At 34.2% G+C, this 18090-nt stretch overlaps 1 protein-coding gene across 1 annotated transcript; it reads left to right on the top strand.

Moving 5' to 3' along the window:
- Positions 1-357: 357 nt before the first annotated feature.
- Positions 358-549, top strand: LOC112404770 (keratin-associated protein 19-7-like). The gene has a single exon (XM_024752874.1). It carries the CDS (start codon positions 358-360, stop codon positions 547-549), a length of 192 nt encoding a protein of 63 aa, XP_024608642.1.
- The last annotated feature ends 17541 nt before the right edge of the window (positions 550-18090 follow it).

Below are 18090 nucleotides of genomic sequence, written 5' to 3'. Positions count from 1 at the left end.
AGCTATCAACTAGATTAGACAATTTTATCTAGAATACCAGGGCAGTATGGCCTCTGAAGGGGCTATAATCATTTCTCATCTTGGAAACATTCTGTTTTTAGGAATGCAAACTCATTAAAAAATAATTATTATTACTAAAATTCCTTTAACAAAAATTTGGACCCTTTGGTAAGTAAGAAAATAACAATTTAAAGTAATTTTAAGACTTTACATTATTCTGTTATATGGAAATAATATCACCTGTCATTGTTTACCAATTGCACTGCTGAGGGTATAAAAACATTCGGGGAAGGTAGAGATGGTCACACTCAGGAAATTCCTCTTCAGCACCAAATCAGATCTCTAATACTTGACACCATGAGCTACTATGCCAACTATTGCAAAGGCCTGGGCTTCAGCTGTGGAGGATTTGGTGGCCTGGGCTATGGTCATGGCTGTGGATGCAGCAGCTTCTCCAGACTGGGCCATGGCTGTAGCCATGGAGGATACAGATATGGCTGCTACTGCCCATCATGCTATGGAGGATATAGTTTTTCTGGCTTATACTAAAAACTTGTAGATCCTCAGACTCTTTCTATTCCCATGCTGTTACTCATATCTTTCAGTGATGTGAACATTTTTCTCAAAGTTTAGAAAATATTAATAATTTTTTGGCTTCCTGCTCCAAAGGAACTAGTTTCTTCCTCTGGAAGAACCTGGAATCTTTCTATTGATTTTTATTTAGTCACTAACATCAGCTGTGACCAAGTGTAACTTGTATTTTAAATTTTTAAATGAACATATTTAACTGGCATAGGGAGCATGGCTGTATCAATTCATTTTAGTACATTTATAACGGGTATATGGGATTTCAATCAGGATGTTACTCTCCTTTTCTTTGAATTGGTGTTTTGACTCAACAATGTTTGATTCAATAATGAATTTGATTCAACAAATGTTCACTTCATGTCTCCATGTCCTGAGCATTGTTTTGAGTCTTGAGGATATGGGAGAATAAGATGGACTAAACTCCTGTATACTTTCATGTGTCCCATCTTTCATTTGTTTCCAGGGTATTTTGTGTGTGATTTCATTTTTATAAAATCATCTGTACACTATTATTTCTATTACTTAAAGAATGATAACATTGCAAACTTTATTCCAATAGTCATCATTTTTACTCTCAGGTTTATTATGGCATGGTAAATCTATGGTGACCAAAGAAAACGTTTTTAAAATAGAACATTAAGCTGATACAAAATAATATTTATAGTAATATGAAAGGTACAAAGGGTGCATTAAAAACATTCCTGTACACAACAATGAATTTTCAAATTTCTAATGTTCTTTATATATAATCAGGTCAATTTTATCTTGAAAGAAATACATTATATATATATACATATATATGTATACAAGTCTACTCTGCTTCCTTGAAAAGTTAACTGATTTAATTGGGTTTCCTGTTTCCCTACCTATAGAGTGAGGGTCTTACTTCTCAAAAGGTATTTTTTCTCAAAAGTAAGCATTAGGACTGTCTAAATTTAAAACTCCTGGAGTGCATTTACCAGTTTAGTTTCCTGGGGTATACTCTTAGATAATTTGTTTTAATAGATTTGTTTAGATCCTCAGACTTTCTATTAGTCAAAACTTTCTTGGCAAATCACTGTTTTAGATGGTATCCAAGATCTTTTCAATTTCTTATGCTATAGCAATGCTTGATATCACTTTCTACCCTCATCCTCTTCCCATGAACAACATTTTTGTGGTAGCTTTCAGATGCTTTGCGTCTCAAAGAGCATGTTTTGTAAAAGCTAGTACAATGACTTGGTACACATGGAAGAAGATCTGGGGAGATCTGATATGACAATTACATTAAAAGACAAAATAATAAACTGAAGTTTCTCATCATGTTGCTCTGGGTAGTTCATGGAGTGTTTATTTCAAACAATTTCTTCATAAAGATGGAAATAAAACTGTTCAGTTTATATTATGTTTTCTTGTTTAAGTGCCTTTTTCTACAAGATGGTTATTTGATGAGCTTTTGGAGGCATTTGTCTGAAACTTAATTTTAACATTCACATGCTTATTGGGGAAACCGGGCTCCTGGTGAATTTGCAAATCACTTACTTTTTTTTTTTTTTTTTCGGTATGTGGGCCTCTCACTTCTGTGGCCTCTCCCGTTTTGGAGCACAGGCGCTCTGGACGCGCAGGCTCAGCGGCCATGGCTCACGGGCCCAGCCGCTCTGCGGGCATGTGGGATCTTCCCGGACCGGGGCACGAACCCGCGTCCCCTGCATCAGCAGGCGGACTCTCAAACACTGCGCCACCAGGGAAGCCCGCAAATCATTTACTTTTAATCTTTTTAGTAAAGTAAAATTGGAAATAAAACTGGCAAAATAATTTCTCATTATTCAACCAGACTTCATGTTACTGCTGATCATTTTCTTTCAAGTACAAAATTAAGGAAATCACCTTTAATAAAATAAACAAGCATTTTCTCTTGACCTTTAGATGCTGAAAAATGTATGCTGTCTCTTAACTTAATAGTTAAGTGTGTCAAATTGTTGTGAAATAAAATTGTACCTTTTTTATTAAGACAGTGAATTTGGATCTAAAAACAAGCTATTCCATGTTTATTCCCTGGATTGGAGAAATATGGAACATTTTTGTTAGTGCCTTTCATAGTAATTGTGGATTGGTGAGATGGACAATTAATATCTCTATTATAGTGCAGGCTTTGAGGTCAGGGTCTATATGAACCCCTTGTATTAATATACTACCCAACACAGAGAGGTGCTTAATTAATATTTGTTAAAAAATATATATATAATAAAATTTTGTGATCCAAATAATTTACTCAATAGGATCTCGAATGACAGAATTAAAGTACTAGCTGAAGAATGAGCAAGGCATTGACAATTGATTTCCAACATCCTGTTTAGAAACCAAATTGTATTTTTAACTGAATATTTTGATTCTTAAAAGTTGATTTTTGATATATTCCCTTCAGATAATTTGAATCAGGAGTGAAGTGATATAAATCAAACTAAAGCCTCTTTGTTTGTTTATATAACTTTAAGAAAACCTTAAGGCTAAGGCCTTTCATAAATGATTATGAAGTTGCAAAATTCTACTTCCAAAAGCAAAATATATTTATAAAAAGAAGAAAATAATATTTCTCAGCAAAAATCAGAGAGCTATTGTTAGGGTCAGAGGAAGATATGCATGTGAAAGTGTTTTCAAATTACTAATTTTTATAAATAAATTATTTTGCAAAAGCCTTTTTGGTGTAGCTTATTCAGAAAAATACATAAATGTTTAAAAAATTTTGTATTAAGTATATCTTTCAAATGAAATTCTGCTACCTTTAAAAATGAAAATTCTGATCTCTAGATTTCCTAGTAGGTCAAAGAGATTTGCTCTTTATCATATGTGTTTCACCTTGGGTTAATCCTGTGTCTGAGAGTTCCTGCAGGAAGTGATATAATTGGTGCCTTTTTAGGACATTTCACATTAGAAGATCAAAAGGTCAAAGATTTGAGGGCTTACTTACAGATGTCTTAGATAGATGAAGCTTTATAATGTTGACATGTCTACCATTTAAGGAAAAAAGCACATTCATTTCATTTGTGAAATAACTGATGCATAATTTAAATTTACATTTTGTAGTTTGAATGTAAAAATGTTTCCTGTTGACCCATCAGCAATAAAACTGTTGTTTGGTATTATCTTTCTAGTATTAATAATTAATATCTACTAAATAATTCAAATCCTGTCTCCTTGATGTTTTTATTATAAAATGAAATTTGGAGCTGTGGTCCAATAAGTAGACAACTATCAGAGGAAACCTAATTATCCTTAATGACACTGATTTTTTTCACTGATTTGTATTTCCTTTGACACAACATATCCAACAAGTCCCAGACAAATACTACATAAAGGTAAATGGACACACCATTCCATTTCCATTTTCCTAAAGTATCTAAACAAGTGTGTTGTGTTAGGATGATTTTTTTGTCATGTTTCCTTTGCTGATGATTTTGTAAACTGAAGATCAAGTGTTAAAAAAGAAATTGTGCAGAAGATGTTAAAAAAAAAATAAAGTAAGAAAAAAAAAAATTGTGCTGAATTCTCATATGACCCCAACAAATCAAGTAAATTGAATGGACATTCAATGCAAAATTCACTGTCAGGACTTTGGGAAAATACTATTAAGTGTATTGTCAAAAATAATACCACAATTTCTTTTATAAAAAGAGGAGAAACTTGATTATGGCCGAACTTTTAAGCAACTCGATTTTAGTAGGAAAAAAATAAATTGTTCAAACTCTTAATGGAGTAGAGTGAAGTGGAAAAGTGGTATACTTGGGGATTTTGAACAAGCATCACCAACATTCTTTCAATCTTAAAAACTGGAAAATTTGCTCTAGTTTCCTATGATATTGACTTCATCCAGTGAAGAGTGTACCCATTATTTTGAATAGAAATGAGATATGATACCTTGCTAGAGGTTTTTACAGGTATCAGTCATCTTATGTGTAGTCTTTGATGATACTACATTCATTGTCAGCATAGACACAAAGTATTTCATTGGAATCTGTGTCAACAGTCTTAAATTTAGAAGACAAAAGATTAATGAGATTTTATTCATGTCATTGAGCCATGGAATGAGAATTATGCAAGTCTGGTTTTGTTGTCACATCCTTTTCTGAGGTATATAAGAGTCTATGGGCAGATAATAAAATTCATACCTGAAAAACAACATTCATATTACATATCTATATAGATATATAGATATATATATGTATATATATCTCCAACCCTAGCAACTACTATGGTGGCCTGAGCTATGGCTGTGCCTGTGGTGGCTTTAGAGGCTTAGGGCTTAGGATATGGCCTTGGAGACTATGACTATTGTTCTAGTTAGGGAGGCTATAGATACAGCTGTTGCCACCCCTTGTGCTATGAAGGATATCAATTCTCTGGCTTCTATTGAAAAAGAAAAAAGATTGGTGCTTTGGAAATTTAGAATCCTAATACAACCCTACTGTTTGTTCTTCTTTCAAGTCTTTCTCTTTCCATCAAAATTCAGATGCTGGTCTGACCACCTGAGGTAACTCAGAGTTCAGCAAGAAGGGAGAACACTGATTTGACAAAGATTTTCCTAGACTGTTTATAATATGTGACTGTGTTTTATTTTTCTTTCTCATAAGCCATAATAGGATAATGGTGAGAGAGATTATTGGTCTTCATTTACCTGAAGATTTATATAGAATTAGTTGAAAGATGATTGAACTAAAGGAAAACCAAAGACTGAAGGGAAGCCCTTTACAGGTGCTTTTGAGATTAAGCTGCTCTGAACCATAACATGAGCTCGATAAATATCTGTTGCATAAAAGAAATGATTAGTGAGAAAGGGGGAGATAATTAAAATGTCTGACCTACTATGTGTGAAATATTTTGCAAGGTGTTTTATATATTTTTTATTGTTTGATTTTCATAATACTTCAAAAAATAGGAAGTGAAGTATAAAAAGTTTCTTTTTAAAAGTATAAAAAATCTTCAAACAACTTTAAAAAGTAGCTAGAATATTGGGAAAAATACAGATCTGTGAGCAAAGAGACTTGGATTTATATCCTCTCTTCACTACTGACTAATTGTATGATATAAGGCAAGTTTCTTAACTTTTTTGATATATTTTTAATTATTCAAATCTGATGATCATTTTTATTTTAAAATTCTGTTTTAAAATAAACCTACCCTACACTACACACACATGCATGCAAGCAAATTAGTATATTATGGTGCATAAGACACAGTAGGTGATTGTATTAATTTCCTAGGACTGCTGTAAAAAGTACCAGTGCTTGGGTGTCTTAAAACAAGAGAAATTTATTTTTTCACAGTTTTGGAGGCTAGAAATCCAAAATCAAGGTGTCAACAAGACCACACTCCCTCTGAAACCTGCAGGAGAATCATTTCTTGCCTCTTCCTAGTTTCTGGTGGTGTGCTAGCAGCTGTTGGTGTCCCTTGTTTGCATCTGTATAGCTCCAGTCTCTCCCTGCATCATCACATGGTGCTCTCCCTCTGTGTTTCTACATCTTCTTCTATAAATGTCTGTCTCTGTGTCCAAATTTCCCCTTCTAATCGGGACAACAGTCATTACATAATAGCATTGAATTAGGGCCCACCCTAATGATCTTGACTTCATCTCAAGATGGTTAAGTCTGCAAAAGACCCAATTTTCAAATAAAGTCACTTCCACAGGTATGAAGGGGCAGGTTACATCTTGAATATATCTTTGGGCAGGGGGCAAAGTTTAACCAAGAATAGTGATCAATATTCTGTTTAACATTATTTTATTTAGATCATGTAATTAATAGGTGATTGAATAGAAACAGATAATTCAACATAAGACTTTTGATTTCAGTCTTAAAATTCTTTCCACAATTCTAAGCATCTCTTCCTATAACTGAAAGACATTTAAGAAGAGAAAATGATGACTTTGATTTAGAATAGGGTGTGTTTAAACTGACAATTAGACAGCCATTTATAACTGCCCATTAGAGAGCTTGTGGTTTAATTTATAGCCTCTCATAAGTATGTACAGTGAAACAGCCTCATCAGCAAAAGCAGAGGTATTAGCCCAAGGCAGCTTATAATTGATTTCAGAGAACGGGTTTGTGATTTTTCACTAGTTGTTCAAATTAATGATGTAAATCAAGATCTTTCCCCAAATTTTCATTGCCAAAAAGTTTTCAGCTTTTTTAGATTATGTATGCTTTTCTCCACATCTTTCTTCACCTACCCTATGTAGACAATCTTATCAAACTAAATCCTTAGCTCCTAACATCATGAGCTACAATAGAAATTACTAAGGAGTTCTGGGTTATGAGTGTAGAGATGGATGTGGCAGCTTCTGTAGACTGGTATATGGATGTGCCTCTGTGTATGGTGGCTATCATACAATTTGTTGTTTGTTCTCTGGCTTCTACAGAATTACTGTCATTATTATCTGATAACTGGTTACCAGAAGCACACTTGACAGAGTAAACTGCAGACTACAAGGTCACCATTAGCCTGATAGATTCAAATTCTGGCCCACTGCTCCCTAACTCTGTGAACTTGAGCAAGTTAATCTCTATATGCTTTCATTTTCCCCTCTGCAAATTGTGTCCAGTGCCTGTCTCATATGGTTTTGACAGTTAACTAGAGGTGGCTCCTAATCATGGAATTGTGATGTTTAACTGAGCTGTTTATTTTAAATAAAAATGTGATGTTTATAGGACTTAGCAATAAATGACCATTATGTTTCATTTCTTTAATAAGAAAGACACTTAGTTTAAAAGAATTGTAAGCAAACATGGCTTTTGCTTCCATTCATTTATTTCAACAGATTATTTTCATTTTTTACTCCTGCCAAAATGAGCTACTAAGAGCAATTATGGTGGTCTCTTGGGCTATGGCTGTGGATATGAAAGCTTAGAAACTTGGACCGTTCCTTTGCTGGCTACAGCTATAGCTCTGGGTGAATGTGACTATAACTGCTGCTGCCAACCTTGTAAGATAGAATTGTTAGGTTAAAAGCTTCTATTGAAGGACCACCATATAATAAATGTGATATTTTAAGTGAGTATCTAACTTCAGTTTGTATCCAAGAATCAGTCAAATGGCTCAACAGAAAATAGAGACAGATGGTTTGAAACTGTGAATGTGGATTTTCAAAGATGGTTTTTTTTATTTTTTATAAATTTATTTATTTAATTTATTTATTTTTGGCTGCATTGGGTCTTTGATGCTGCTCATGGGCTTTCTCTAGTTGCGGTGAGTGGGGCTTACTCTTCATTGCAGTGTGCAGGCTTCTCATTGTGGTGGCTTCTCTTGTGGAGCACAGGCTCTAGGCATGTGGACTTCAGTAGTTGTGGCATGTGGGCTAAGTAGTTGTGGCTTTTGGGCTCTAGAGTGCAGGTTCAGTGGTTGTGGAGCACGGGCTTAGTTGATCTGCGGCATGTGGGATCTTCCCAGACCAGAGATCCAACCTGTGTCCCCTGCATTGGCAGGTGGATTCTTAATCACTACACCACCAGGGAAGCCCCAGATTATTTATTTTGGAAGAAATATATTAGTGTCCTGTGAGTCCACTTCTGGAAGGGAAATAGGGTATTCTCTCTCCCTTACTTGAATGAGCAGGATTTTAAAACCACTTATAATGCACTATATTATTTTTCTTCAGTTATGTGCACAATAGATAAAGGTCTGACACTTATCTGTGGACTAACTCTAATGGGTAAGAGATTTCTGATTTTAGTCTGGCTCCTCTGATAATGTGACTAAAGGAAAGGAGGCTACTTTTGCATCAGGCAATAATACTGGAAACCATCAGGAAAAGAATACATGTGTAATTTATAAAATCCAAGTAAGAACTCATTGATGGAACCAACGTGGAACCATTTTTTGCTGCAGCCAAGAGTACCACTTGGCATGCAATATTAGACTCTAATGTCATATTAATAGTGGCTTTATAAATACATACTGATTTATATACTTCTGCATAAGTTTTTCCTTTGAGGTACTAAATAGATATGTAGCTAGTGTGTTTGATTTTTTTCTGTAATCATAATTTTTCTACAATTTTGGAATGCTTTCAGTGATGAAGCTATGTTTTTCTAGTGAGGGTAAATTTGGTGTTTAAAAATATTTACAACTAACTTAGGTACACAAATATTCATAGCAGCTTTATTTTTGGTTGCCCAATGCTGGAACAACCTAAATATCCTTCAAATGGTGAATAAACTGTGACACATACATGCAATGGAATTCTACTTACAGTAAAAAGAAAAGATTCAATAAATTGCACAAACCTCAAAGTCATAATTTTGGGTGAGAAAAGCCAATCTTAAGAAATTGCATAGCATACGAGTCCTCTTATTTGAGATTCTCTAAATGTAAAAGCTATAGTGATAATAAACAGAGTAGTTGTTGACAAGGAATATGGTCAGGAAGATGATGTCACTATAAAGCTATAGTACAAGGGAGTTTTGAGAGTGATGGAGCTGTTCTGTATCTTTATTGTGGTTGTGGTTATACAAATATGTACATGTACAAAGACTCAGATCTACACACCAAAATAAAACAAAATACTTTTAATATATGATAATTTAATGAAAATTAAATTAAAAATAATTAAATTTTTAGGCTCCTGATTTTAGTTTAGAGATGTAGAACGTTAGAAAGTGAGAAACTATGAAAACCAAAATTTTCTTGACCTATTAGAGACTAAAGTTGTAAGTCAAATGACCATCCTGAAATTTAGAGATAGGTGCCTTTGGAGAGAAACAAGCTCCAAGCATTTTCATCCCTTGGGAAGATACCACAGGATGCATTTAAGTCAGTAGAAGATTAAATCAGATGTTTTGACTAAGGCCAAGTGTGGGCTAGGTTGAGAGTATGAAGTTTGGGATGTCACATTCATAGGGGGTTCAAACAATGTTGCTTGTTTTTCTTTCAGGAATTTCATGATAATTACAGAGAACTATGGAGAATCCATAGAAAGGATTCTCCCTTCCTCCTCCCGCTCCCCCTCCCTATGGTGTTGCCTGGGGAAGGGGGAACAGCAGATGAATAAAAGGCTTAACCTGTAGGTAGAAGAACAAGGAGGTTTATACTCTGAGCACACTAGTGGAACATCATTGTAACCAGAAGAACATGAAGACATCACCAAAATCTTACCCCCAAACTTTTTTTTTTTAATCACCTCTAGGTAAAAGAGAAAATCCTCAATCTTCAAGGGGAGGTACTTCAAACCCATAACTAAAGGACATTTGTGAATAACCACTGCATGCAGGAGAAAAGAATGGAAACAGAGAAACTTCACATCTAAAGAAGGATAAAACTCTTCTGAAGGCCACACCCTTGAGACCCAGACTCCAAAATCTGTCAGTAATTAAAACATCAGTCTCACTCTTTTTCATCACTCCCACAGCCACACTAACAAAACTTGAGTACAAATAACAGTGGAATACAGCTGAAAGAAATGAAAGAAACAGATACTCTAAAGACCAGCACACATGGAAGGCACAAGTCCAAATGTTGGCACAAATAGAAGGAATTTGAAGTCTCTGGTGCCATTATCAATAACAAATATTCACTCTGGTTACTAGAGCAACAAAAAATATGTTCAAACACAGGTCTAAACTGGCCTATATTAACACAAATCTACACGTTAAAGGCCTTAAAGGAAACAAGTTTATCTCCAAGAATCCTACATTTACCACAGTATCTTCAATCCTGTGCAATATGTCCAGCTTTTGGTAAAAAGCTACTAGGCATACCAAAGGGAAAGAAAAATTAAAATCTTGAAAGAGAAAGCAATCATCAGAACAAGACACAGTTATCACACAGGTGTGGAAATTATCAGAGAGGAAATATAAAGTAATGATTAATATGTAAAAGAAAGTAATGGAAAACGTGGACAAAATGCAAGATCAGAGAGGTACTTTCAGTATGGAAATAGAAAATATAAGAATCAAATGGAAATGCTAGAAATAAAAAATATACAACAGAAATGAAGACTACCTTTGACATACTTGTTAGCAGACTCAACACAGCTGAGGAAAGAATCAATGAGCTAGAAGAGAATGTAACCAAATCTAAAAATACTGAACTGCACATAGAAAAAAGGTAAAAAAGAAAAAAAAAAAATAGAGACTCTAAGACCTGTGGGACAATATTAAATGGTGTAACATGCACATAACTGGAAACCCAGAAGAAGAGAGAATGAGGCAGAAGAAATATTTGATAAAATAATGGATGAGACATTTTCAAAGTTAGTCACAGACACTGAACCTCAGATCCAAGAAGCTTAAAGAATAGAATGCCAAGCAAAATAAATACTAAACCAAACTAAACCAAACAAAACCCCCAGTGTATCAAGGCATAGCATACTCAAACAAATGAAAAGTAGAGAGAGAAAGAGAGAGACAGAAAGAGAGACAAACTATACCTTAGAAGCACCCTGGGAGAGGGGTGGTTATTTACACAGCAATAGGATAAGAATTACAGCCTATTTCTCATCAGTAACCACACAAGCAAGAAAATTAATTGAAATATTTAAAATGTTGAAAGTAAAATAAAACTATCAACCCAGAAATGTATGTCTAGCAAAAATATACTTTAAAAATGAAAGAGAAATAAAGACGTTCTAAAAATCAGACAAACAAAAACAAAACTAAAATAACAACAACAAAAACTGAGGAAAGTCAAGAATTTTTCAAAGAAGATTTCCATGCAGAAGGAATATGAGTTAGGTGAGAAACTTGGAACCACACACAAAAAAACTAACAGTGTAAAAATGTAACAAATAAAGGTAAAAAAGTATTTAAATTTTTTTCTTATTTTTATTTTCTATTAAAGATAACTGACTAAAGCAAAGATGATAACAATGCATTGTATATTTATAGCTTTTGTAAAAGTAAGATATATGACAATGACATGAAGATGGAAGGGAGGAATTGGGAGTATCTGTTGTAGGGACTTATACATTATATGTGAAGCAGTATATATTATTTGAATGTGGATTCAGATTACTGACACATGAATATTGTAAACTCTAGAAAGATTAATAAGTAGACTTTTCAAAAAGCACAAATTACAAATCAATAGATGAGATAAAACGTACTCAAAAATAATACTCAATAAAAACCAGAGAGAACAGAATAAGAGGAAACAAGTAACAAAGAAAAAAAAATGCAATCACCGTAAAATAGGTAAAAAATTGGCAGATTGAGATCAAACTATATTAAAAGTTCTTTAAATAAGAATTGTCTAATCATACCAGTTTACAAACAAAGATTGTCACAGTAGATGAAAAAAACAAGATCTTACCATGTACTGTGAACAAAAAGCCCAATTTAAATATGGAAACTTACATAAGTTAAAAATAAAGTTGTGGAGAAAGCACAGCAAATTTATCAGAGATGGAGAAGAACATTACATAATGAAGAATGGGTCACTTCAAAATTAGAAACAGACAAATGCATAATTTTAGCTGGAGGCTTCAACATTCCTGTCTCCATAATTGACAGATCACATAAGCAGAAAATCAGTAAGGATATAGAGATATTCACTACCAACCAACTTGACCTAATATTTATATAACACTATACCCAGTTTCTTCATGTGTGCATGGTATGTTCACCAACAAAAAAATGTGTTAGGCCATGAAACAAACCTTAAGACATTTAAAATAATATAAATCATATAAAATATGTTCTCAAACCCTAAGAGAATCAAGCAGAAACCAAAACAAAGAAATAACTAGAAAATCAACAAATACGTTTAAATTAAACAATACACTTCTAAATAACCCATGGGTTAGAGAGGAAGTCTCAAAGTAAATTAAACATATTTTGAAATAAACAAAAGTGGAAATACAATATACCAAAATTTTGGAACACAGCTATTGTAATACTTAGAGGGCATTTTTTACCATTAAATGAATATTTTAGAAATGAAGAAAGCTCTAAAATGAGAAATCAATGTTTTCACTTTAGGAAACTATAGAAAAATGGGAAGTTTACCCCAAACAGGCAGAAGGAAGGAAGTGATAAAAATCTGAGCAGAAATCTGTGAAATTGAAAACAGAAATACGATAGAGAAAATCAATGAAACAAAAATCTGGTACACTGAAAACATAAAGTAAACTGATAAATGTCTAGGCATGTTAAACAAGGGAGGAGAAAGAGGGAGAAGACACAAATACAAAAATGAGAAATGAAAGATGAGAAATCACTACTGATCTCACAGATATTAAAAGGGAAGGAGGACAGAGTACATTCCAACTCATTTTATAAGGCCAGCATTTCCCTGATGTCAAAACTGAAGAGAGAGTACAATACGAGAAAACTAAATAACAATTCACATAAAACTAGATGAAAAAATCCTCAACAAATTTTAGCAATCCATCAGTCTATAAAAATAATAATATCCCGGGGCTTTCCTCGTGGCACAGTGGTTGAGAATCTGCCTGCTAATGCAGGGGACATGGGTTCGAGCCCTGGTCTGGGAGGATCCCACATGCCACGGAGCAACTAGGCTCGTGAGCCACAACTAAGCCTGTGCTCCGCAACAAGAGAGGCCGCGATAGTGAGAGGCCCGCACACCGCGATGAAGAGTGGCCCCCGCTTGCTACAACTAGAGAAAGCCCTCGCACAGAAATGAAGACCCAACACAACAAAAATATATAAATAAATTACAAAATAATAATAATAATATCCCATGACAAATCCCAAGAATGCAAAGTTGATTCAATATTTATAAGTTAATGAAAGCCATATTAGCAGGCAAAAGAAGGGGGAAAAACCCTCATGATCAATTTTATTGATACAGAAAATATTTTGACAAAATTCTGCATACATTAATAAAAAAGACTCAGTGAATTAGGAAGGAGACAGTTTCACCTTGAAAAATGTATCTATAAAAATCCTGATTAAAATCATACTTGATGGTTAAAGACTGAATGTTTTCTTCCTAAGATTAAGAACAAGGAAAAATGTCCAGTTTCAGTACCCATATTAGATATCAAACAGGAAGACTTAGTAAAATATGGCAGATGAAATAAAAGTCATATGTGTTAGAAAAAAGTAATAAAACTGTCCCTGTTCATATATTTCATAATTGTGTATGCTGAAAATCCTAAAGTATCTACAAAACAACTTCAGAATTAATGTTAGTGTAGAAAGATCACATAGATTTCAACGAGTGTAGAAAGATCATATAGATTGCAATGGTTAAACAAAAGCAAATAACTAAAGGAATCAAGTTATACTATAAATAAGTTATCCTATAAATAAATTAGATATTATATTTCCCCAGATCTTTTTCATCAGTTGTGCAGTACATCCAATTAAAAATATACTAACATACAAAGAAGTGAATTTGTTAAAAAAAAAAAAACCCAAAAAACAAAAAATCTACCTAGCTCATAAACTACCTTAAACTAGGAATGAGGAAAATTTTTAGAGATGTGGCTTGAGCTTATACTTTAGTGGCTCTATGAAAGTGGATCCAATGTCTCACTTTTTTCTAATTGGCTAAATTTTGAAGGTGAGGTGAGGGCAATTGAAGTGTAGGGGACTAGCTACTTCACTTTCTACTATTTCCAATAGAGAAGAGCCTTGTGCCAGCATAGTACAACAGCAGCAAAAGTACAAAAAGAGCAGTATTATGTCCCAAGGTAAGAGTAAAGAATAACCCCAGATTCCCCAAGAACCTCAGAGTAATACAGGACTCTGTCTAAAAGCTCCTGGACCTCGAGGAAAACAACAAACACAAAAACAAACAAAAACAAATTTAATTTGAAGTTCATATTACCAACCAGCTGCCATGTCAATTACCCTGGTGGCCTTGGCTATAGCCTTAATGTCGTTGGAAGCCTACGATGTAGCTGCGGTAATGACTCTGGCTATATTGATTATGGTAGATTCAGCTAGTGCTGCTATGGTCCCTCTTTTTAGAGAATATATTTGCCCTCTGGAGTCCACTAAAAAATCTTTCAATCACTAAAATTTTAGAAACTTTCTATCACTCTAACTGGGGAACTTCTTTTTTTTTCTTTCTGTCTTCAAAGTCAGGCACATTTTTAACCTTATTAACTGCAAAGGCTACTAATGTCACACACCATTGTGGAAGGCCCTTTGAAGAAATCAGAGCAAAAAGACACTCCTCTCAGAAGAATGTCATCAAAGAAGCTGGATTTACTTTCAGAATGGCTACACTTTGGAACTGTTGCTACTTCATTGATCTCCATGTGACAGCTCTATGCCTGTTTCCCAATAAAGTTTCTTCATTGGCATTGCAATGTTGCTTTCATTTTTATTTGTTTCTTTTAAAGAATTTTGTATACATACAAGTATGGGGTTTTCTTTGCAAAACCTAAGTATAATTTTCTGAAACATACATTTATATGTTAATATTTATGTCTATAGATATGATTTTTTATTATTAATATTTCTCTAAAAATTATGTTCACAGAAGGGTTTAAAATGAACATTTATTCTATAATATCTTGCTCAGAATGATGATTTCTATCTGATTTGACATCCAAGAGAATCGACAAACAAATATTCCTCATATCCTCTGAAATTTTGCCCTCTCATCCCACAACTATAAAGTTTAGTTTATCATTTTCCAGTCTTAGTATAATTATAGTATGACTATTAATCTTCATTGCTATATAGGAGAGGGGTCTTCCTTTGTGAAACATTTTCTCCTTGACTTACCTACATCTCCTAAAGGGAGACATCTTCTTTGTGTTCTGTGGTTTTGAGTGGTATTTGTCATTCTAGGAGTTGAAAGTAGTTTCACTTGTTGAACCCTGCCTAAGATCCTGTTTTTATGCCACTACAATAAGTAGAGAGCTATTTTGTCTTTATTGAAACTTTTTCTTATTCATACATTTGGATTTAGATGCTGAATCAATTTTCTGCTTATTTTTTACCCCTGGTATTTACCTCTCGATATATCCTTGACAGATTTCTGATATGCTCTGGTCCTTATATTCAACTTTCAACTGCTTTTGTTTTCTATTTCCCACTTTAGGGATTTATGTAACTAACCTTATTTTTTAAACAATTCTTTTCCCCATTACAACCATAAACTATGAACCGCATCAAATTTCTACTGTACATCATCCTTGTTCTCACTTCTACTTTTACCACAAGAGTATCCACTTACCTACATCCTTATATCCCTTGCCTTACTTTTCCAGTGGTATCAGTGTTTTGAAACTCCAACCCTTGCTGAAATCCAACTCTTTGCCTACTCTGCTTGCTCATATTCAAAGGATTTGGGCTAGAGAAATACAGCCTTATTGAAGTGTCTTATGTTAAATTGATTATATTAAATCTTATTTAGGCATTCTGCCTTCCCCAGAAATTCTTCCCTATTTTCCTATTAAATTCACTCTCCCACTCTCTAAAATAATTATTTCATTCCTTATCTTTTTTCAAACTTCTGACACAACCTGCCTTACTCCTCATCCAATTATGGCTTGTTTCAAATGTCACAAAAAATTAGGAACAATAGAGGTTTAAACATCTATCTATCATCATTGCATTTGTTTCTTATTTCTGCTGTAACAAATTCTCACAAATTTGGTGGTTTAAAACAATGCAAATTATTATCTTGCAGTTTCTGTAGGTCAAAAGTGCAGGTACAGAGTAGCTCAGGTGTCTATCTGTATAGAGTCTTACAAGGCAGAAATGCATTCTTTTCTGGAAATTCTGGGGATAAATTTGCTTCAAAACTCCTGGTTGTTGGCAGAATTCAGTTCCATGTGGTTATAGGGTTTAAATCCCCATTTCATTTCTCAGCCTCTAGAAGCTGCAGGTATTCCTTAGCTCACAGATTCCATTCCTCCATTTGAAAAACTAGAAATGGCAGATCAAATCCTCTTCAGAAGTCTAATACTTGAGCTCCATTTCTGACCTGCCTCTTCTGCCTTTCTCTTTTGATATATCTCTCTGATTTCTCTGCCTTTCTCTCCTGCTTTTAAAAGTTCATGTGGCAGAGTAATATTCCATTGTATATATATACCACATCTTCTTTATCCATTCATCTGTTGATAGACATTTAAGTTGCTTCCATGTCCTGGCTATTGTAAATAGTGCTGCAATGAACATTGGTATTGCTCAGCCATAACAAAGAATGAAATAATGCCCTTTGTAGCAACATGGATAGACCTAGAGATTATCATCCTAAGTGAAGTAAGCCAGACAGAGAAAAACAAATATCATATGATATCATATATGTGGAATCTAAAAAAAAAATGATACAAATGAACTTATTTACAAAACAGAAACAGACTCGCAGACATCAAAAACAAACTTATGGTTACAGAAGGGGAAAGAGGGTTGGCGAGGGACAAATTAAGAAGTTGGAATTAACATATACACACTACTTTATATAAAATAGATAACCAACAAAGATCCACTGTATAGCACAGGGAACTGTACTCAATACTTTGTAATAACCTATGAGGGAAAAGAATCTGAATTACTCTGCTGTAACACCTGAAACTAGCACAATATTATAAATCAACTATACTTCAATTAAAAAAATACTGTCTCAGTGCTGAAAAAAATTTGTTTCCATAAAAAAAAAATAGTTCATGTGATTACATTGGGCTCACCCAGATAATCCAGCATACTATCCCTATTCTAAGGTCAGCTGATTAATAACTAATTATATCTGCAAAGGGAATTCCCTGGTGGTCCAGTAGTTAGGATTCCGCTTCCACTGCCGGGGCCAGGGTTTGACCCCTGGTCAGGGAACTAAGATCCTGCAAGCCACGGTGTGGCCATAAAAAAACAAAACATTATATCTGCAAAGTCCTTTCACAGCAGTACCTAGAATCATCTTCTATTAAATAACCAGGAGAGAGAAAACACTTATGGTATGTCTTTAGAATTCTGTCCTCCTCAATCATTTCTCAACATATAATCTACCTTCTACATACTACAGTGCATGGACAGGCTTAACCTGTCTAAAAGCTATTCTTCCACTTGCGCAGTGGATGCCAAGTCTCCTTTGCTGGATTCTTTTTCTGTTTCCAACCTTTACATGCTGTAAGTCCCCAGGGCTGAACTCTTAACTACTCTCTCCAATTATCCCATGCAGTATCATGCTGTAAACACCGTTTTAATAATTGTCTCTCCAGTTTATATCTTCTCTCCTAACCTCTTCCTTGTAGCTTGATGTTACATATCCTACTATCTATTCAACATTTTAAAGACATCTCATACATGCACATCATAACTCTTGATATTTTAACATTCTTCCCCCATCTAGGCTTCCCTTTAAATATAATATCACAGACATCCAACAAATTCTTAAGTCTCAAACCAAGAATGTTACCCTTTATTCCTTTTTTATTTCTACTCATCATCTAAATCCTACCCGCCAGCAAGCCCTTATAGAGTCTACTACTATCTCTTGTCTGAATTACTGCAATAAACTTGGACTCTTAGCTTCCACTCTTGAGCTCTTACAATTCATGCACCACACAGTAAGTAGCAAGATGTCAATCGAATCACCTTCTGCTCTTAATTA

The sequence above is a fragment of the Neophocaena asiaeorientalis genome, unplaced genomic scaffold (assembly GCF_003031525.2).
Source record: "Neophocaena asiaeorientalis asiaeorientalis breed wild unplaced genomic scaffold, Neophocaena_asiaeorientalis_V1.1 scaffold245, whole genome shotgun sequence".
Lineage (NCBI taxonomy): Eukaryota > Metazoa > Chordata > Mammalia > Artiodactyla > Phocoenidae > Neophocaena > Neophocaena asiaeorientalis.
The sequence above is the reverse complement of the archived record's forward strand: the minus strand, read 5'-3'. Positions and strand labels throughout refer to the sequence as shown.

Bases quoted from the DNA above. Each gene is read 5' to 3' on its own strand.
- LOC112404770 (XM_024752874.1), top strand. From the start codon at position 358: ATGAGCTACTATGCCAACTATTGCAAAGGCCTGGGCTTCAGCTGTGGA.